General features: G+C 36.7%; 1 protein-coding gene across 2 annotated transcripts in view; it reads right to left on the reverse strand.

The window, feature by feature from the left end:
- RHBDD1 (rhomboid domain containing 1) overlaps positions 1 to 19056 on the reverse strand; it is a 29997-nt gene extending 10941 nt beyond the window's left edge. The window contains exons 1-6 of one of the 2 annotated variants that reach the window (XM_084291772.1): positions 18588 to 19056; positions 16209 to 16341; positions 8970 to 9058; positions 7485 to 7544; positions 4108 to 4230; positions 3010 to 3125 (exon numbers count right to left, since the gene is read on the reverse strand). In XM_084291772.1, the coding sequence (XP_084147898.1) occupies positions 3112 to 3125; positions 4108 to 4230; positions 7485 to 7544; positions 8970 to 9058; positions 16209 to 16341; positions 18588 to 19020 (852 nt within the window). In that variant the 5' untranslated portion in view covers positions 19021 to 19056 and the 3' untranslated portion in view covers positions 3010 to 3111. Of the gene's footprint in view, positions 1 to 3009; positions 3126 to 4107; positions 4231 to 7484; positions 7545 to 8969; positions 9059 to 16208; positions 16342 to 18587 lie in introns of those variants that run through there. The other variant, XM_084291771.1, reaches the window with a different exon arrangement.
- Between the last annotated feature and the right edge of the window lie 3921 nt (positions 19057 to 22977).

The following is a 22977-nucleotide window of genomic DNA, read 5'->3' on the forward strand; positions in this document are numbered from 1 at the left end:
CTGAAGGAGAAGTTATTTTAATTTGTGAGTAATATGAAATTACTTTATGAGAATCAGAATGAAAATAGAAAGTAAACTAATGCTGTTTACATTGGTTCTTGTTTGACAACATCTAAAACTAGTGATGGAAAGAATATAAAAGTTCTTTTTAGTAAATGAGCATAGGTCGTTATGACAATTTGACAGACTGCCAAAACCAGTGCCTACATAAATCTCACATAAACAGCCCTAGCAATTACTTTTTCTTGCATTAGATACCTATTACTATTATTAAAGAATTTCTCAGGATATGGCACCACAATAAAATTGCAGTTCTGGAATGTGTGAATGCAGATTAAGTAGAAAGACAGTACCTTTATGCCGAGTTTAGATAAATTCATGTATGGGATTATATAAAAATAATTACTTAGATTAAACTTGTTGCCTGTCTTAATGTGTCTTAATACAAATTAGTTTTCAGTTGTGGACAATGACTGATACCAGGAAATTCTGGACTATGCCACTGAGCATCTTAAAAGCTCAGCGGGATATAAACACAGCAGTTTGTAAGAATGGATCAACATTCCAAACCCAATGGTACATTTTGTGGCCTAAAACCCCTAATAAATACATTTGTCTAAGAAAAAAAATATGTTTATTTTCAGCCAAGCTACAGAGCAAGTGCGATAGTATAAATTTCACAGTTGGAAACAAAAAGATCACAGAATCACAGAATTTCTAGGTTGGAAGAGACCTCAAGATCCAAGATATGGAAAGACTGCCTTGAATTTTGGTTCTGGTACCAGTTTTTACATCCATTTAGCTGCCTGTTTCAAATTACGCTAGGCAATTTTTAGTCATGTTAAGTACCTGTTTCATCCATATAACTGCAAGCTACAGCAAATGCCATGCTTCAAGGAAAAACATGTCCTGCTCAAAGGACAGTACTCACTCAAGCTTTATTTTTCAGACTGACACGGAAGAATACGCTATTTGCTCATTAGCACAATACATTTCATTTCATCCTTTCTGTCACTCTGAAGCAGGTATGATCAATTACAAACTCTATACTACTTTCTTTTGGAAATAAGATGTGCCCATAGGTAACTTTAACCTTTGAGTAGCTTGTTTTATGAAATATTTTTCAAAGTTGAGCTCTGAAGTCTTACTTTTCCAAACTAAAGTACTGTGACAAACAGGAAAAGCCGCAAAATTAAAGCACTGCTGTGAAACCATAATAAAAATACCACCTATATAAATTTAATTGCACCAAACTATATTGGAAACAACAATATAATGTATTTCCCACTTCACTTATCCATGAGGTTTAACAACTTTAACTAGCACTGAAAACAGACACGAGCATAGACATAAGAAATGCTGTTGTCTCAAACCAAAGTTAAAAATGTGACTTGGTATGCCAGTTATCTGCTAGCGAGACATACTTAGCTAGAGAGGCTATTTGAATTCTTTCTCGGGTTTCAAAGGGCATTCTCCAAGTAAGATTTTCAACTATAAGAGGAAATGTATTCTATCTTTGTCCAAATACAGCACAGTACTTCAAAAAGCAAACAGAAACAAACACTTACCTATAGTGATGTAGGTTATTTAAGGCTACAGACAGAAAGCTGCAGGTGTTCCATACTGATGGATGACAGACTAAAATGTACGCTGTCCAGTTTTCTTATCATAATCTTGTCATTATTATTACAAACTGACTTCATTTTACGGCATTGAAAATAAAAGCATTTTCTTTTATTGTAATACCAAATCCTACGTGCATATATTTTCTACAGAGAGCTCAGAATTTGACATCTTTGTCAAAGATGTCTTGAGATTTGAGTAATAATTCATGTTTTTTCCTTCTGCAGTGTGACTTAAGGCCTCAAAAGAATATCAAATGGCTTTAAAACTACACCTAAAGTCATCATTCATCCAAAGGCGTGAGGCATCCATTAGATGCCTAGGCTCCAATGACTTAAAAGCCATCAGCACTCAGCTGTTACAGACAAAGCTCACAAGAGCAGGAATCTTATACAGAGTGTTTTGAAAAACAAGTAAACAAAACAACCCAAACCACAGTTTTACTGTGTTGATAGTATAAAAACACAAACAGATACAAACAAGGTTCATGCTCTTGCAAGACAACACATCCCAAAACACTTAAAAGCTTTGAAAGATTTTTCTCAAAATCAATCTGTAAAAAATGATGTAAAACATCAAGTAAAAATGTCAGTAAAGTAAACAATGTCCCTTCCATTAAAGCTCGCTTTAGACCCAGTCCTTCCCAAAACCTTATTTAGGACAAATGTATATAGGACAAAATATTGATATTACCTGTTTGTTGTGGTGGTTTTGTTGGTTTTTGTTTTGTTTTAAAATGTCTAAAACAGCATGAACAATATCTAATTTGCCAACTTTTGCCAGCAGACCAGACAGACTCATTACATTATTTGGACTCATACATTATTAATTTGCTTGAAAGCTAAGACCCTCACCAGCTTCTAAGTTTTTCAGAAAGTTTGATTTAAAAGGAACTGCTCAGATTATCATCATTTCTAAAACTTCTTACACTATTAATTTTGCTGCAGAAAATAGTTTTTTGTTTGAAAATCAGTTTTTTTGTTTTTTTGTTTTTAAGTTTATAGTTTCACAATATTTATGGACAGTTAGAAGCCTAAGTATGTAACAGAACTACAAAAACCACTTTTTTAAAAACTAGTTTTCCCAAAAAAACTGCACTTCAGCCTCAAAAGTGACTTCTCACAATAGATGTAAAGCAAAAAGCTGTATTTACATTAAAAAAACATGTTATTCAATTTTTCAAACTGAAGAAACCTTTTCATACACAACATTGCCTCATCTGCTGCCTTTTTAAAATTATCTTCCAGATAACACAACATCCTTCATAATATATATGATCACAGACGGTGTGAAAGAAAGTGATGACGATGTGTCAAGATATTTACTTTCATATTTTGCCTGATATTTTTAACAGCCATAAACCAGTGATGTAAATTATTTTTTCTGAGCAAAGATTAATGAATAGTGCATCGTGTTTTAACAGTTGCAGCGACAAGTATGAGTTTCTGTTATCTTTTTCCTAATTATGGCTTCCTTGCACCCAGGAAGTTAGAATAACAAGACTATGAACAAAAGAAGAAAAATTACATTGATAAGTGGCAGTCAGGTTATTTTTATTAAGATTTAATGTTAGAGCTTCATCAAATTTAAAAGAAACCTTTCAGCTTTGTTAACTTAAGGAGAACATAAAGCCTTTGGTTGAAGTCATATATTGACATACAATATACAGGATTAAAGAGCAGTATTTGATATTAAAAATCTCAATACCAGACAACATATGTAGTAATTTATGTCCTTTGTATAATCACTTAATATTAAAATGTTGCAAAACTACTAAAGCATCAGGTTTAACGTTTACATTAATATACTGTTAGCCTAGTATATTTTCACTCAAGTTTTCAGAATGAGAAATATATTGTACTAAGATTTTTTTCTCTTGACTTTACTTGCATTATAGAAAAATAAAGTATATCCCAGTTAATATATTTTATACCAATTCAACTAATAATTTGCAATTAAAAACAAATACTATATTTATTCCTAAACTGCTTTTATTTTTTCTTTTGGTCTTTCCACTAGCTAGCACAAACTTTCTTTAGGGTGAAAGAGACAAATGTGAGGAGTAAGACATCAGTACATTTCTCCTCAAATACAAATAAAGAGCAAAAAATACACAAAAAGTTTAAATATTGGCAGCATCGATTCCTCTGTTATACTGCTCCCTACTACTCTTTAGAATGTGAGGGGTTTATTTGGCACAGTAACTTAATTTACTTCGGTTTTGTTTGTTATAAAAGCAGTTCTTTTACTCCAGAAGTAGCAGGTAAATCAAACAGTAAGCAATTGCTAATAAATGCAGTTACACTAAGAATGGTACTCCATCCGCACACGTCATTCTCTGAAAAGTCTACCAGAAAACTTTTGTCCATTTCTGAATGGATGTCAAAAGACTGGAAATAAATCATGAACAATACATCTTCCCTGTGTTCCTCCCACCTCAATATGAATCATAATTTGATATATGAAACACAATAGAAGCCTTACCTCTTTCATTAAGACTGTTTAGCACTGCTCTTTCAAGCTGTTCTTCCTCTGTAAGCCCACCCGTATAATCATAGTAGTTCCTTGGTGTTGTGTATTGATACTCTGGATATCTATAATAATAATCTGTAAAATGAAAAGGAAAATAAACTGATGATATTCAGTGGAAGGGGAGGAAGCCAGACATTATCTTCGTTATCTTTCTTCCACAAATTTGTTTAATTTGGGAGAGAAAAAAAATAGGATTTATGATATGCCATGAATCAAAATATATTTTTGTAATTTGCAACGCCAGACTACAGTAACAGGAGAACAATAATAACAAGCAAGATGCATCAAACACCTCCATCTTTTATCAGTTATAAATAAGTAACATAGAACTACCATTATTTAAAATTTCAAACAAATTGAAAGATGGTTTTCATCATCTCCTTTTAATATTTAAATGTCGTTACTAGGACACCTTATCTACGTCACTGAAACGGCAACCACACCACAGGTTTGCTTCAGGCTTTTTTCCACCTGTGTCTCGTTTCACCCTAGTGGCCATAAACAGTATGTACCACTGTCATCCTACATTCAAGTAATGTTTGAAACTAGAATACACATGGATGAAGACTGCATTTTTTGCAGGGAAATATGCAATTGGTTTGTGCTACATCTGCTCTAAACAAACTAACAGAACCAAAACACACTGCAGATCTCATCTAATGCCACAGCCACTGTATGTTGCCTCTGCTAATGACCACCAAGCATTTCTGACCACTTACAAAGTCTGTCAAAACAAGCATGAACAAGCCATCATCCACCCAAATCCTTTTGGGATTTAAAAGAAAAGAAAACAACTTGGCAAGAGACTTGAATCTCTTCTTTTAACACAACCTAAACCTGAACGCAGAAAATCTCTGCTGAGTTAAACTAAGGAGAGAAGTGCCATTTTTCTATTCCTCTTTAGTATTGTCAGTATATAAAACTTTGGATATTTAACTTCTCTTCTAGACACCTGGACAGTAGATTTTGAAGAATCAAAGTACAGAAACACAGCCAGTTTCTCCAAGTGATAGAAAACTTATACAAGATTTTCCAAATGAAAAAAATAATGAAAATATTTGTGTGACAAGTACAGCATGCCATTCTTTTTATCTTCAGATTAACACAAGATTATTATTGATGTTGATATCTCAATAGTTATATAGATTTAACGTATAACTTTCCTGTGGAGTTTCTGTGATTAATACCAAGCACACACTACACAGTGAGGACATATATAATTTTATATCCGTGCGTGTGTATGGATGCAAATGCACATTATACATGGACACACAAAGAAGTAATTTTATCCATTTAAAAATTCTTCCTTTTTGGAACATACAACAACTAACATTGGCAGAAATTTTCACACAACTGCATTGAAGACTTGGTATTATCCTCCTGTAACATGAACTTCTGCCATTTCTCAAGTTATTTGCTATTCCTCTGGCTAGAAAGAGATAAATACATAATTTCAAATCTGTATGAATTAGTCATATTGTTAACAACCTTTAAAAGCCTTTCAGTCATACTGGCTATATTTAAGAGACAGTTCTGCAGAAAAAAATAAAATCAACTGCAGGATACCTTTTAGCTGATATAGATACATATTCCAGATGCGATCTTTATATATTCCTCTCATTCCCCTCTGCATTATGCTAATCTGAATGAACGTTGGTTTATTGGTTTAGCTACAAATCTATTTTCTGGAGGCTTCAAAACAGCGTGCATGAAGACTATAAAAATCATGGTGCTATCTGATGAAAAAGGATGTCATTAAGTTTGCTCTATTGTAAATTTTGTGTGATGTTTTACACTGTCATCAAGATGTAAGTGCTGACAAAGCTGCAATCTTTTATTTTACAAAGAGAAACAATTTAGTAATATTGACATGTTAAAGGTGTTCCTATTAATCAAAATAAGCATCCCTATACTTTATTCATGAACTGCATTTAGAGAAAACCTAATTCAGTCACCAAATGCTAAATGTGTTAAAAATCACACTTGAAATCTTCATTTTCCTTGTAAAGCTGTTTTTCTGTACTGGTTTATAAAATCTGTTATTATCTATTTACATGTATTATTTATTTAATTGGTATTTGAAGTCAGAAAGTAATAAATCACCAATACCAGAAAATGAAAAATTAATATACTGCACATGCATCATTAGCATACGATTCTAGAAAGTTTTCTTAATTCACAGACAGCAAAATCCATTACTATATCATACAACAAGCAAAAGGTTAACCCTTCCATGAAGACTCCTATGAATAGGTGAAAGAAAATTATGATATATATTTAATACGTTCATTCCCTGTGTATATATACATCTTTTATAATTACAATTATAAATCAATTCAGAGTATTGAATTTACTACAAAAAATGATTTACATCTAAAGCCAAGCATGCAAGATAGGATAATTTGTGTTAACCTTGCTCCTTTATCTCCCTTTCATCCACACCAACCCAAAGCAACACCATGGTTTCTTTGGGGACTGCCCTAGACATGCAACACAAAACAAGTTTATTTTTCATCAGTGTACCAGATCTTTTTCTCTGGTGCTGTGTCATTATTAATCATTCTAAATATACTACATGAAATATCTTCACTTCTCTGTGATTAGGGAGACCTGGAAAAGAAGTAAAGGGCAGTTTGGAATCTGCTCCTATTCCACAAAAGTTGTCTTTGACACCCACCCACACGCTGAGCAGCTGGTGTTTATAGAGTGGATGCAACATATTACAGAGTTTAAATGTCAAGTGCAAATTCTTATCCTCATTAGCAAATCAAATTCCTTTTTCTGATACAATTTCTTAAATTTCCACATGCTACTCTATCGGCATACTGAAGGAAGATTTGGTTGTTACGAACGTGCAACAGAGCAATGCAACAGAACAGTAACTGCAGCTCAGCAAACACCTGTAACTGGCCCGAGACTGCCAGCTGGAAACAGGTAGCTCACACTCCCTTTGTGGTCTAGATCCTAGAAAGGAATGGGTAAGTTGGCCAAATCAGGGCAGATCTACCAATGTTTAAAAGGATGCTTCTGGTAGACAATTTCCTCCTTGCTGCAGGCTCTGCAAAAGGGATGGTATTGGCCCAGGGTAGCATTTTATGAAGTCATACCCTTAATGTAAGGCTTAAAGACTCTTGTATAAAACACATCCAACACGGTTCCCCAGGTAGGAAAAGACAAAGCCAGAAAAATTGTTTTTTATTAGCAAGTGCACAAATAGGCAGAATAGGCAGAATAGTAGGTTTTCTATTATTAGCAAAAACGATATCCATATTTGTAAAGCTGAAAATGAGCTGAAATAAGCTTTTAGGTAAGTGGGTGACAGCATTTACCTGAATAACCTGAGTAGTAGTCTCTTGGCCTGTCAGGATCAGTGAATGAAGTAACAGCACCTAAATATAAGAACAATGCATGCTCTATTAGAATAAAATAATCATAGTCTCTCTTTAAAACACAGAATCAAATTTAAGCAACATAGCCAAGTAGACTAGAAAAATGCAAACCAACCTATGTTCTCCAGAACTTATAATGAATAATTTTTGCACTGTGATTGTAAGTGGTAAAAATGGGTTAATGCACAGAGACCTCAGAATTGGAAGAACACTGCATTGTTTGTGCTCTGCTGACAAAAATCACCTGTTTAATGGAAAATCCCTTCCTCCACTCTTTAGTCACACAGCAACCTTCACGGAAGCAGGATCTCCACAGCATGTGCCACTAACAGTACCATGGCTCTTATCCCGAAATCACAGAACAATTCTGTTTGGAAGGGACCTCAGGAGGCCCAAAGCCCACTCAAAGCAGGGTCAGCTATGATATCAGACCAGTTTATTTAGTCAGGGTTTTAATTCTGCCAGGTCTTGAAAACATCCAAGGATGGAGACTGCAGAATTTCCCTCTGCAACCTAATCCAATGCTCAACAGTCCTAATAGTCATGATGCCACAGAACGAGAAAATATTAACTTTTAAGTAAGTGAGTTTACTCAAGTAGGGTAGGAACTCTGATGCTTCGGTCTTTATTTTTCCACTTAAAACTGCTTTCCACTTAAGCATATATGACAGGCTAACACCAAAATGGGATAAAACCTCCCATGAGAATGCAAACATCTGACCAAGTAATTTTTCACTGTACAAACACCACATCCATGGTCAACTTAATGGCACAGTCATAAATAAGGTGCCCAACTTATTAAGTAATCAGACAAAAAGTATTCTGACAACCAAGCCCAGCACAACTGTCGTAACAGGGCTTAGGTTTCTAATTAACACACTGAAGTTTAAGGGCATGTTCATATGAAAGTTTGTAGGGCTATATTGAAAATTGTTTGTCTGACGACGTCTAAAGATTCTACCTTTAAAGAATTACTTCTACAATATGAAAAGCCATATCAACTCACTACTGGAAAGCCTGGGGAGTCTTGCAACAATTTCTCAAGCATCCCACAATCTTTTTTTGAAATTTAGCAGCTTCCACATGAATGGATATAAGCAACAGAAACCCGCCATAGAAACACACTGTGTTCTGACATACATCTACAGCTTCGTGATTCCATTTAAAATGACATTTCCATTGGCATCTTACATGAAAGATTTTACTTTAAATATGTATTTTATAAACATGATACCTGAAAGGCACCTTTAACACAGGTAAGAACAAGTAAAGACAAAGTGCTTCTGCATTCATTTTATCAGTGTATCTTTAATCCCCTAAAAACTGCTGGAATTGCCTCCATGTCTGCAAATATATAAGGTTTACTGAATTTTTAAGACTAAAAGTGGCTCATGCAGATTTTACAAACCAAACCAAATTATATACCTGCACAGGCTTTCATGATCTTTTTCAGAGGTCCCATGGTGTACATCAGTCCAACAAGAATCCCTGCCAGATGCCCAGCAAAAGAAGTCCTAAAAAAAATGATAATAATAATCTTGTGAGTGATGGAAAGAAAGATTTATTTTTTTTTTTCGGTAGGAATCTTTTAGGGGAAGTGCAAAGTTTGCTGTAACCTAGGAAGTCCCTGAGTAACTAAGCATAGAAGAGTGACTTCCTTGCACAGACCCAGGACAATACAAACATGTATTAATTTCTGCTCTGACCTACTCAGTCTGATTTCTAATATTAGTTATTAGTGTTAACTACTGATTAAACCCACATGTGCGGTTTGCAAAAAAAAATTTTTTAAACCTTATTCATTTTGAGGAAAAGCTCCAAGCAAACCTCACTCCCAGCTGTGCCTGAGAAGCGTGGCCACAACAAATTAAAGACTGAGCTATAAAGTTAATCATGTAGTTTAATACAGTGCTCCTTACAAGAGTTATTTATTTTCCTCATTTCATGATTTATAAAAGTATCCTACACAATCAATTTGAACTAAGCAACATCAATTTGAACCAAAGTGCCAAGTTTTCTTTCTTCATGAATACCCTAGAAGTGGTGGGTATATACAGTTAAAGAAAAACATGTAACAAATATCCTGAAAAAGCCAGAAGCTAATTGGAGAGATCCCTTGAGTTGCTTGTTTAGCAGATAGAATATTGGTTCCCTAAAAGCATTTAAACTTAAGTCTTATTGAGGTAGTAAACTAGTTTTAATTCACATGGAACTTAAATCCACAGAATTGCACCAAAATGTCCTGGTAGGATCTACCAAAATTATTTCAAGTGAAAGCATGAATACAGTACTTTACTACTGTAATATCAATACAACCCCACTGTGAGTTTATCTTAACCATAACTGCATACCTGTTGCAACGTGTTTGTAAAACAGTGCTTTCAAAAGTAAAAGAACAATGAGTGAAATACTGAAACCCAATTTTTTGTTTCTAAATTTATAAACAATTGCTTTTAAAAACTTGTCACTGCCTATTTTTATATGGAATGAAAAGACTTGAGAAATGAATGAAAAATCTTGAGAAATCACCAACATGGAAGCATAAATGTAGGATAAATGAGGAAATTTGCTCCAAGTGTCACCATGAATATTGTGATTTGATAAATTCATAAACTAATTTTCAGCACTCAAATTAGGAGTTTAGTGAAAAATTCATAACATATCTGTTTTGAATTTGCTGAAGCCACTTTTTTTTTTTTTTTTTTTAAGAGAAAACATTCCCTGAAATACACGATTATAAATAAATCAGCCCACTATATTTATAGTGGCTGTCCAAACAACAAATACCACTGTATCTTTTTTTTCCCCCCTTTCCCTTTATAAAGCAGAAAAGTAACTTCTGTCTGAAGTAAAAATAGATTTAAACATACATTTTACATTCTGGTCAAAAATCCAAAACAGATATCGTAATGATACCATATGCACTCATGATGGTAAAACTTCCAGACACCACTAGTAGAAGTGAGAGAAAGCATGTGTCACTAGAGGGAGATAAAGATCAGATTTAAATTCACTCCTTTGCCACCTACTAAACCACAAACTTGAGTTCTGCTACACAGAGTTGCAACTCTCCCACAAGCAAGCAGTAGCATAAATGTTGCTGTAAAAATGTATAGGTAAGAGGTAGTTAGCAAAATTAGGGATTTATAAATGAACTTATTTTCCAAACAGTTTTTTCTGGAAGAGATTTTCCAAATTAGCAAACACATATCCCTGACATGGAGAACGCCTGTATGCAAAAAACGTTACATACTTCAAGATGCCTTACACCAGAAAACAGCAACATGCAATCGATTCACCTATATTACTGGCAGTGTTTTAAACAAATTTTATGCTTATCTAAGCACAACACTGTTCCACGAAGCCCAAAATCAAAGCCTTTGCTTGCAACACAGTGAAGATGCATATTTATACAGTATGTACAATCAGAAACCTTCAACTTTCAAAAGTCTTTCGGGGGATAAATTCCACTTCATGTCTACTGAACAATGATTAGGCACCTAGTACACTAACCTAATACTTGTTTTATTATATTCAAGGAGAATGCACTAATAATTAAGATGTTTAAACAGCTTGTCCTAAAGCAAAAATGGTATCAGGTACACTGTCACACACACACGCTACCACTGACATAACAAAGTAAGTATATTTGGTAAACCAAACCTTCATATATCTTGTCGTACAATTTGTGTGGCAAACACAAATACACAACTTGTAGTTACTTAGGAAAAGCAATTATGTACCATAAAGACAGAAACCCTTATATTAGGGAAATGCTTAATGGTTCATCCATGTTAAGCAAACATCACTTCTTACAACAATATCTCAGAACATGTTATATTCTAATTTACTCTAATGGTGACTTAATATTTTTTTTTCTAATGTGTAATCTATAGTATGAAAAAGATCTGTATAGGCATTTCCTAAATGTAACAACTAAAAAACATAGACACTATGCAATTTTACAAAGAAAACCAGTTATTCTATTAAAAACTTCAAGCTCATGATAGAATTTTTTTTTTTTTTTTAATTTTTTAAATTTTTATTAAAAGCTCACAATAGAAGTGATAGGACAATGGGAATGGTTTTAAACTAAAAGAGGGGAGATTTAGATTAGATGTTAGGAGGAAACCCTTCACTCAGAGGGTGGTGAGGCACTGGCACAGGTTGCCCAGAGGAGCTGCGGGTGCCCCATCCCTGGAGGTGCCCAAGGCCAGGCTGGATGGGGCTGGGGGCAGCCTGGGCTGGTGGGCCATGGGCATAGGGGTTGGATCCAGGTGATCTTTAAGGTCGCTTCGCAACACAAGCCACTCTATGCAAACAAATGAAATAACAAGTTAACCATACAGCTAAATTCTGAAGTAGTCAGACTGTCTTTTGCAGATGTTTTGAGGATAGGTTAGGTTTTGGAAGACTGGAAGGGTATTTCTATACTCAAGTAAGTAACATCAAAAGCAGAAAACAGCTATGTCACGAAGAAGTCAGTCAAACCCCCCACGTTCCCTCCTTTGACAGGGCACCAAGGCTCCCAAGGAAGGGAGAAACATCAGATGCCAGGCTGTAAGAATGAAGCACTGTCTCATGGCATTTCTCTCGAGGAGGGTTTTTCATACACTTTGAGCAGTAAGACTACACTAAGCAGACACATATCTGGCCAAAAAACCCGGCTTAATGCTTATCAGTGATTCATTATCAAACTAAGGATATGAACCAAGTGGATTTCCACGAGAGTCTATACTAAGTATTGTTTGCAAATGACAACAAGCTGAGAGAAGCTACACGAGTGACAGGAGATGGCATTATAATTTAAAGCAACCTTGACGCAGTGACAAAGCATTAGGATGTAATTCAAAGACAGGCATGAAGTTCTGAACACGTCACAGGAATCAGCTATCCGAGCAGACTGGAGGGGACTGGCTAGTGGGAGAGCTGCAGGAGAGCAGCCGGCACATGCAGCGAGCCACACAACAAAGCAGGGCTCAGCAGGCCACACCGCTACGGGAAACAAGGATTTCACTGCGAACACACAGGCAGGAGCGCTGCCTGAAAGCAAAATGAAGTAAAACTTCCCACTCTATTCAACAGTGGTAGGTCTCAGCTGGAAAATTAAGCCAAACGCAACAGAACCAAGAAGCCTACGGCTTCTGGGAAAAGACTGAAGGAACCACTATTACTTAGCCCATTGACTAAACCTCTCATGGATACAACATATTTAAAAAACGCAAAAGAGCCAGAAATAGGAATGAACAAACTCTGCACCTTCCCAACCCATAGAGTAAGTGGTAACAAACACGTTGCAGCAAAAGGCTTGAGGACACCGGAGCGGCAGAGCCTGGAGGGACCTGTCCTCGCACCCAGAGGGGCAGAGGCCTCCCGAACCCCGCTGGGTTCGGGCCCACTGCCCAGGCTTAGCAAGGGAAAATGTGAGGCTGCCAAGCCCCTGCAAAGATCTGTTTGGTATAGTGGTGATCTTGGGAAGCACATTATACTAAATGCTAATGAGTATTAACATTTATGGTTATAAAAGTATGTGTGTATAGAGATACATGCTTGTCCTTTTGCAGTTATTGCTCAAAGCATTCATTCTGATATCAGGTTCATTCAGATCCCCTATAATGTTTCTTATTTAATGAAAATATGTAGACTGGAATTATTCAATATAAGTAAACTGGATAAAATAACTTTCACACATGCAATTAATGTTCTTCTAACCGCATGCCTTACCCAAAGTGGATATTCCTGTTTCCAATGAACTCAAATATAATTGAACCATTAATTCCTGATAATACTTCAGTGTCAATGTCAACCTTCTTGACATTTTACAGTGAATTTTAATTTCCAGTAGACTGGCTTTTCAAAAAATTTGCATAATGGATTTCTGGCCTACGAGACTGTATGAGTTTTATCTGCTGACATTAAAGCTAATAGCAAAACTACAACTGTTTCTACAAAGCAGGACAACATGCAAGTTTTCAAATTAAATGTCATTTTAGCTGAAGTGAACAAATATAGTGTATAGAACAGCACAAAAGTTGTGTGAAACTCTTGTCCAATCACATTACTAAGGCTCCTTTCACTTGTATGATAAACTCCACTCAAATCTAATCCAGAAAATTGAGGTTACTTCTGTTTTCTGCTTTTTGTATATTGTGAAATAATCCCGTATATAGTTAAAAACCCTAGAAGCCATAGAGCAACTTCCATTATCAAATTCCAAAATAGTATTTTTACATTATTTGTAATAATAGCAATATCTTGACTTGAATGTATATTTTTCTAAGTTGACTGTTATTAGACTGTTGGACTAATAAATGTTCTTCTGATTGCAACAAGATGAACTACTGCCTTTTCTCCTGCTGAAAAACTGACAGAATTATTGCTTATGGTATAACTTATAGTTTGTATAATGCAAACTGAACTTTGAGTGGGAATAAAAACAGGATTCTTGACTTTTTAAATTGCATGCTTATTTCCTAAATGTCAATGAGCTTTATCAATATTAAATAATGTTCTCTCTGGTATAAAGAAATTCAAATGATGTCTCATCTAATTTTTGTTTGAAAATGTAGATCTCCCCAGAGATCTTATTTCAACCATTTACTTCATACCAGTGATAATTATGCAATATGTCTAAATACCGTTTCCTGAAGAAATCTGCCATCAAGCTGATGCGCACATTACTTGAACAAAATCTTCTAAACAGAATTAACTAGACTTTTCATTTGACTGTGTAGTTTCCATGAAAATTGCTATCATTACAGGAAAGCCATTTGAACAAGATTTACGCTTCATCTATCTGATTCTGATCAGATGTTTACAAGCATCTCCCGGTATTATTTTTATATGAATAATGTTCCAGTATTCTTATACTGAATTCAAATCAACTCCTTGCTGCTACTGCATTTGTCCTGACTTATTTCAATTCTGTGGTGACAGTCACCCAGCAGCACACATGAAAGCAGAGAACAAAAACCTACACCTGTATTACTTCATTTCTCCAATTTCCACCCAACAACAAACCCAAAAGGCTGGTAGGAATCACCATTTAAGTACCCTAGTCTATCACAGGACAAAGCCATTTATTTAGCAACAAAATTTTGTCTTTAGTTTAGCCACTGTCACAGTCTTCCATGACAAGAACTTACTTCCATCATGTCCACTGATGCTCTGCTAGGAGGCATATAATCACTAAACAAATAAACAAGTAAGGTAAGTGACACAGTACAAGAATCTAGGCTGGCTTTATCTTTGAAAAATAATGAATTTCTTGAAACAATAGGATGAAATCCATGTGTTTACACACACAATTCATTTCCATATTAACTCAACCACATAGTCACATGCACATTACAATTTATTGCCTCTGCTTCTAAATTTAATCTTGCTTAGAAAGAAGGGCATGTAGTCAATTTACCAGTGCTAAGCAACCTATCTGAATGCAAATTAAACCAAATTAAATGATTGCATAAGTATAAGACAACTTGTTTTACACAACCGTGTACACGAATACACTGCTGCCTCTTTAACTGGAAGTTGGGAATTTGTTACTAATTTTGTAATAAATTGGGAACATAATATAGGAAAGTAAAAGCTGTTTGACAAACCAAAACAACAGAAAATGGTTTTCACCATATAATGCCATTCCCAACATCCCCCCATTTTTTTTTTAAGCCCTCTTTTTCCAGAGGAACAGTTCTCATCAATAAAAAAGTTCAACAGTAAATCTAACTGATAACCGGTGAAGACTCAGTGATATCCTTAGGCATTAAACAAGCAATTAAAAAGGCAGACTAAATAGGAAAATAAATACATTGAGAAGATTTCACGAGGTTAAAAATGTCAGAGCAATGCAAGATATTGTTACTGACAAGAGAGGCCACACCAGGGGTAAAGCTGAGAGGTATACAAGTGAAATGAAAAAAAGCAGAATGCAAAACTAGATTTTTCAGAATGTTCCTCTATTTTCAAATATACGTAGATGTTCTGGTTTTTAATGCAAAGCTCATTATTCCTATGTTTATTATGTTAATTCCTATTATGTTTACCTCTTTTGACTGTGATTTGCTTTGAGACTGAGCTCTTTTGGATCCTTGAACCCATACAAATTAAGCAACTAATATTCATTGCTGATTCATAATGCGTTACAACTGATTTCAATTGTCAGCCATGAATGTTTGTGACAGCGATCTGCATCTCTGTTCGCAGGATGAAGACTTGTCCCTGTGCTATTGGTCTTTAACTGGGGTAGTTGGGTAGTTCTCAGTTTGCTAGGTCACCTAATTTTTTGAGATTAAACACTCTAATAAGCATCTTAAGTTGCCAAAAATAATCTGTAAAACTAGCTCAGATCAACACTGTCAATATAGATTATTTAGAAATAGTCACGTATCCCATGGTTAGGTTATTTTACTGAAAGTGCACGTGCCTTTTCCTTGACCATCAACATTTCACATCTTCCCTCCAATAGTTCACAATACCTTCCAAACACGGTACTCCAGTTTCTCATTTTGAAACATGGTCAAAAGGTGTTACAGAAAAAAGCATAGTGTAGCCCCAGTGCACAATTTGGGTATCAGATAACTACTCTTACTTCATAAAACATTTCAAACTACTTCAGAAAACCCAAATCTCTTCTACTAACTTCAAAGAATTAAATGCACTTACCCTGGGGAAATTAAATGAATAGCCACCAGCTCCACCCAACAGGCATATTTGCTGGATATCTGCAATCCAAGGACACTGCTGACTCTTCCTGGATTGTAATGGTTGTTAAGAACTTTCAAAGCAAACAAGACTCCTGCGAACAAAAACAAATCACATCAAGAGAGAAGTATGCGTGCCCAAAAAAATGAACAGTGACTTAACTACCAAAATGAATTAACTACTGAAACTGCAATACCATGCAGGTTCACAGCACCAGGAAGCAATACTGTTGCATGCCAGAACAACAGCTCTAAGCTGTTTTGTCAGTGATAATTTTCAGTCACTTAAGAAAAAAAGTATTAAAAATTTACATATGACAGCCAATTTGAAGTTGTTTTTGTTTTTTAAATGCACCTATTTACTGTAGTTATTAAAGTAATCAAAACAATAGAAACAAAAAGTTCTAGTTATAATAATGGACAAAATTATTGAACTCAAACGAGTTGAAAAAAGCCATGACTGAAAACAAGACAAATGCATTTGTGAAGCTCAACAGTAAGCTCAAAAATTCAGAATTAATGGAAAAAAATCTTACATATGCTCCAGATCACTTGTTTCTGAAAAGAAAAATTAGATAAATCACCTTTAAACACAACAATTTCTAATTGACTCCCACTGCTCTATCATGCAAGTAAGAGCTGATGTGATCGAATTAATTCACATAATTTATCAGAACATCCAACATTTTTTTGAAAAAGTTACTCTGGAGAGAAATCTAACACAATTGCCTGAAAAATCCACAGAATTGAGAAGTAAAATACTTTAATATGGAAAAGATAGCCGAGTTGGACACGAATTCAGATATGCTAAATAAAGAAAACATGGAAAAGGTTCTCCCCCTTCTAAAACCACAGAAAACATGAAATGGCAAAACTCCTCTATCCAGTGATGTAAATATTCTTATTTTAGGAACAAATTTAAAAAGAAATGCTTTTATGCACGCACACACACACTATTTGCTGCTGATAAAACTGGACCTGGTTCAGAAACTATAAATTTACTCAAGGGGAGAAATATTCGATAGCAGTACATAGCTCAGGAGTTGCCTCTATCCAATTCACCCTTGACTCACCAGAATCCTCTGTGCACAGCTTCGTTTTATTTTATTTAAGGCTTAAGCACATATTGGAAGGGCCTATGCCATTGTCATGTTCCTATTAGGGGGACAAGGGCCTGGCCTATTTTATCCAGCTGCAGAAGAAGTAAATAAATAATCCAGTCATCTTTAAACTCCAAGAGCCCAGATTGCCAGGCTGACCCTTTTGACAAGCAGTGCCCAAGGAATTCAGGACACCCAGCTGGAGGCCCAGGTCAGCAAGGCACACGGCCAGACACACGCATGGATACAGCATCGCTATGCCAGGGACAAGGCCGAGGGTCTAAGCTTAAAAGCAGCTGCCAGGCAAAAGCTTCTCAGCTCTTTTCCCACCAGCTTGAGATGGCTCGCAGTGTCCCATATCAAAGCTGTCCTTGAGCAAGGCAGCCAGATCCCCTAGACAGAGGAAGAGGTTGTGCTCAGGGCCGTTACAGCCACGACAGAGGCCAGTACTAGAACCGGGCCTGCCTTGTTACCAAAAGGTGGGTGACCAGGGAGTACTGAAGCTCCAAATGAGCAACTACCAGGATGTTTCAGCCTAGTGCCGCCCTGAGTACCACAGGGAAACCTAAAAAGCATCAACACCTTCCTTGGAGATAGAATTAAATGGCAAACCCCCCTTTTCTAAGTCCCAATGGCATCAAGGAAAAACCCTCTATGTACCTAGGAGAGCAGTGCTACTACTCCCCTTCACTTCAGACTTTATTAAAGGAATTCATCAACTTGAAACTCTGACTTCCCAAATAAGAAGATGTGACCTGGAAGATGACTACAAGCAGCTGCTTGATTGTTTCTAGCAGAAAAATTAAGACAGGCGTGAACTGTTTACAATTTGAAGCTAAAGGCCTGACTTATAGTGCACAGCTCACACCAGCAAAGATGCTCAGAAATAATAGTCATGCAATGGGCTTTTCTAGAGCCTACTAACAAGCATCATGAACATCAGCAAACAAGAAGTTCCAGACTTTGGCTAGTCAGTGACACTGAACACCAGCTGGAACCATGATTCTGCAGAGGTCATCACATTTGTCATGTTTTTGGGTAAAGACTGTGCTGGTCATACAAGCATGTACTCAAACACACCGTGTACATCCCCAGAGCACATGCTTTAAATAAGAAAGGATTACTTGAGTGGCATAACATGTGTGTGCATACGGCTGGACACGTGTCCATCTGCTACATTCAAAAATATTGCTAGTACCTATAAATGTTCATTTTCACATATTTAAATTGGACCAACTTACCTGAGAAACCCACGGCACAATTCATTTCATATGAAGGATCATTCAGAATTTTCACAAGCATGAATTCCAGCGCCATATAAACAACTCCAATCAGCACTGAAAACACGGCAATTATATAAGCAAACCACACACTCTTAAGCTTTCTTTCCAACATTATCCCCTTCCAGAGCATGGAAATCATGTTATAATACAAATGCCAATCGTCTGCATGGTGGACAGGAGAAAGCAGTAAGCGCTGCCAGTTCTGTCTGTAGAAGCCTTCGTTGACACTGATACATACTTCATGCAGCGGTCTCACAGGATTCAGAAATAAAAAAATATTCAGCACAAGCACTGCAAGGGTAACAGAAGGAATGTTCTGAAGTCCAACTTGAGAAATTTGATAAAGCAGCAAAAGCAGTCCAGCATTGACTCTTCCCTGTCTTCGTTGCATTATCACTTCTTACTCAAATGCAAAGTTGATTCTGATTTGTAGACTTTTGTTCAAATCCAAGACCATATACGTTTGGGAAATTCTGAAAGAGAAAAACAACTTTATTATAATACAGAAACAGGGGTGTTTTCAAGCTCAATGCAGTTAAGAAAACATAAATTCTTCGATTTCATCAGCTGAGACACCTCTTAATCAGAAAAAAAATCAAGTGAGAAAAAAAAAGTCACAATTTTTAAACCAGTGTAAGAAAAATAAAATGGATTTATACAGTTAACCCAGACAAGCATTATGACAAAAAGGAATCTGCAACCTCCCTCCAGTGGCACTGGACAGACTATTTCATCTACAAAATTCCTGGGTGTGCTAGACATCTTTTCACTACTACCTTGATTCACTTATAATCTCTAAACTTTCAGGTAAAAACTGGTAAAAAATAAATAAATAAATAAATAAATAGAAAATAATAATAATAATAAAAAAAAATCTCTAGAGAGCCTCAATTTTCAGGCCTCCCATCTTTGCTACATGTGTAATTTTTTTCATGACTTAATCCCAACTTTTATAAATATTCAGCACAAGCTCTGAATCAAAATTAAAAGTTACCATTTCAAAGAGTAACACAGACACGGCTACATATCCTAACAGTAAGCTCTGAAAATTGTTCTTGTTTTTGTAGTCTAGAACTCCAACTAGGGGGTACCTGCGCTGGGAGAACACAGAACAAACGGGCACAGAGACTGTGCCGTGGGCCTGCCTACAGATGAAAGCAATGACAAGAAATTTCGAGTAGGTTCTCAGGGCCGGCCAAACTTGGCCAGCACTATTTTTACTTCTCAAAACTCTCCAGAAGGGCACAACAAGGTGGCCAGACTTCTCCACTTATAGGATGCCAGCTCTTTGCTCAACTATTAAAGATTCACAATTCATTACTCAAAACTAAGCGGAGCCAGCAAAATACAGTTATTCTTCCAAACTTCCCCATCAGGTTTCCGATGAAACTTCCTGAATATCCTGATACACATCTTCGCATCCCATTCACTTCCTTCTCCATTATATGCTAAAATAGTTCAAATAAACTATCAATATACTTATTTATTTTGGTTAAATTCCTTTCCAACTCATCAACTCAAACACTTCCTCTGTAAGGATTTTTATTTTGGATAAACCAACACCTCATTCTTCTGGAGAACAGCACAAAAAAACGACACCTGTATAAGGGGGAAAGGCCAACAGCTCCCGATGCAAAGTTTAACATCCCACATTATTCCTAGTGGGAATTTACTAAAATTGGCTTTTTTTACAGACAGCTGCTATGTCTGCAAACATTTTTCTCTAGGCATTCAGAGCATCATTAATAAACTGAGAGGGAAATCACCTCTGATTTCTGTCATCCTATAACAGCAAAAGGAATACAAAGCCTGCACAGGGTTGAACATCTGAAGATTGTCTCCAGCCCAGCCTATCTCCTCTACCTCAACGTAAACAAAAGCAGTACATGCTTCCACAGCAGTTCACCCAGTACAGTTACATCAAATAATTGATCAAATTAAGTTTAAGTCACTCCAGCCTCTGGATTTCTCTTCAAATTGCATTTGTGTGTAGTATAGCACTTTAAGAGAAGAAAAAAATGCTGGCATTCTCAAAGCCAGCGCAGTAGAACAGAATGCAAATAAACTTATTTGTTACAATGAGAGGAAATTCACTGCATTTTTTCCCATGGTCTAATCTGCGAGATGCTCCACAATGCCTAAGCCCTGTCCAAAGCAGAGTGGAAACAGCAGAAACCCACTCCGGGCCAGGCTTCCCGAGCACATAACCAAACCACACTGGCACCTTCAGAAACTGGTTTCAAATCCCCCTCGTTAACTACAGAGACCACAGCTGCAGTCCCTACAAAGTCCAAATGAGCTAAGGCCTCTTAAAATGTAAATCAGTTGTTGTAGAGGATAATCAACATTGTCAGCTGTTGTTTTTTAATGTCGATGTTGTAAGCAAAGCCCTTAGCTAATCAGAAGCTTTAATTAATGTCATCCTCTCTTTCCGTATGACATGCCAGGTGTACCAACCCTCCAAAATCTTCTTGCACTCATCTGTCCAACCCTCTGACTTCTCTTTTACCACTGCCACAGCGGCATTTTCCCCACCCCAGAACAGCTGACAAAAACTGTTGAATGTAAAAGTCAACGTGGCTTCGGCACAAGTTCTGTGGAAACCCCAGAGCGCTGCCGTCCCGCATTGTTCACACCACCAAGTAATTCACACTCTTGCTTTTTAAAGGCTTTCCCCCCTTTTGATGGTCCCAGCATTCACACTTCTAACACACGTGCACCCAGGAAGAGCAGCCTGCACGCAGCACAGCTCAGGGCACGGGCTGCTCCACGATGACAGCTGTGCTGGGTATTACAAATCGCTCCTGTTACTGGGGGCACAAACATAAGCCAAGACACCCCATGCATTTGATTATAAAGGACAAATACATAAAGAAAGAAAAACTAGTTATTTCAGAGCCTTCTGGAATGCAACTCACTTAAAATCTATAGAGCTTTCAACTGCTTGAACATTCTTCCTCAGCCTCTACTTTGTTTATTAAAAGCCTAACGAGACTCAAAACAATGAAGCATTTATTCCTTTTCTTTTGAAAACATGCCACCCACTTCAAAATGTACAAATTTCCAGAACAGACTTGAAATGGACATTTGTCTTGCGTTGAGACTGCCACGTGTCTGCATTTTTGTCACCTACTCAAGATAAATGTCCGAACTAAACATTCTTGGAATGTATTTGTTTGTTTTGTACTAACCAAGTGCAATGCGTTTCAGCTTTTATTTTTACTGTGACAAACCCCCTTGCTTGCTTGGCACCCCTACAATATTACAGCCTCATATTACTGAAAAATCATGTAATAAAATACATATTTTAGTAAATACCAGTTAGAATGAAATGTTACACGGTCTCTTCCTTCAACTATAGTTTGAAGTTAGAGGAAAAGAATCTCCTTACAGCCTTGTTCCCCCCAGAACGGCCAGAACTGTAGATGCTCTAGCCTGACGTTTTCATTTGTATTTATGTGAAACAAAACCCAGCCCACTGTGCTTCTCCTCCAAAATTACAATGTGATATAGGCCTAGGTTTTATGAATTGACAAAAAAGTGCAACCTGTCTTTTCATACAGAGGGTGGATACAGCTGCGACCTACAGATTTTGCTTTTACCTGCATGGCACATCCTGACCTTAAGAAGCCCTGCCAGCTTCTCTCCAGAACCACTGGGCTCTTCTTGCCTTCCAAAACTCATTTGTAAGGAGGAACCTCAGCACTGTGGAACCTCCACTGACAGAAAAAATGCCAGTGTTAATGCTTTTGTTTGGCTTGGGAGTCTGATTTTGAAGTGAACCTCTCCACTGCTCCCACTGGTTTCACTTGTTCTCTGCAGTGGGCACGAATGGCTTGGTCTCTTTTCAGGTTGAGCCAAACCGGGAGACGTGCTCCAGGAAGGAACCCAGGGCATTCCAGAAAAAAGTGGGCCTTCTGCTTCCAGGTACAGACTGCAGCTTGTCCAAAGTAACAAAACAGAACGAAACAAAACAACATCAAAAACATACACACACACATCAGGGTGAAAGGGGCAAAGGTCAGATCCTGAGCAGAACCTGCTCCTCACTACCTGTAAGCTCAACAGACCCATAGTACTTGCCTATGAAGATGCAGTCTCGGGGTACAAAATCTTACCCAAGCAAAGAACAAAACAGAGGAAGTAGCAGTGGTTTTAAGGCAAAAGGAGAGTCCTACAATGGAAGCACAAGCAAACTGCAAACACTTACTATTGTCCTCAAATTTTGACAGGAACAGAAGAAGGCAGAATAAACAGAAAAGCAAATCAGTGCAAGCAAAACCTCAGCAATCTGAAACACAAAAAAGCAGCCCGATGATATTTAATATGTATGCAAGCAGAAGGACAA

This window comes from Netta rufina (assembly GCF_964035555.1).
Source record: "Netta rufina genome assembly, chromosome: 9".
NCBI lineage: Eukaryota > Metazoa > Chordata > Aves > Anseriformes > Anatidae > Netta > Netta rufina.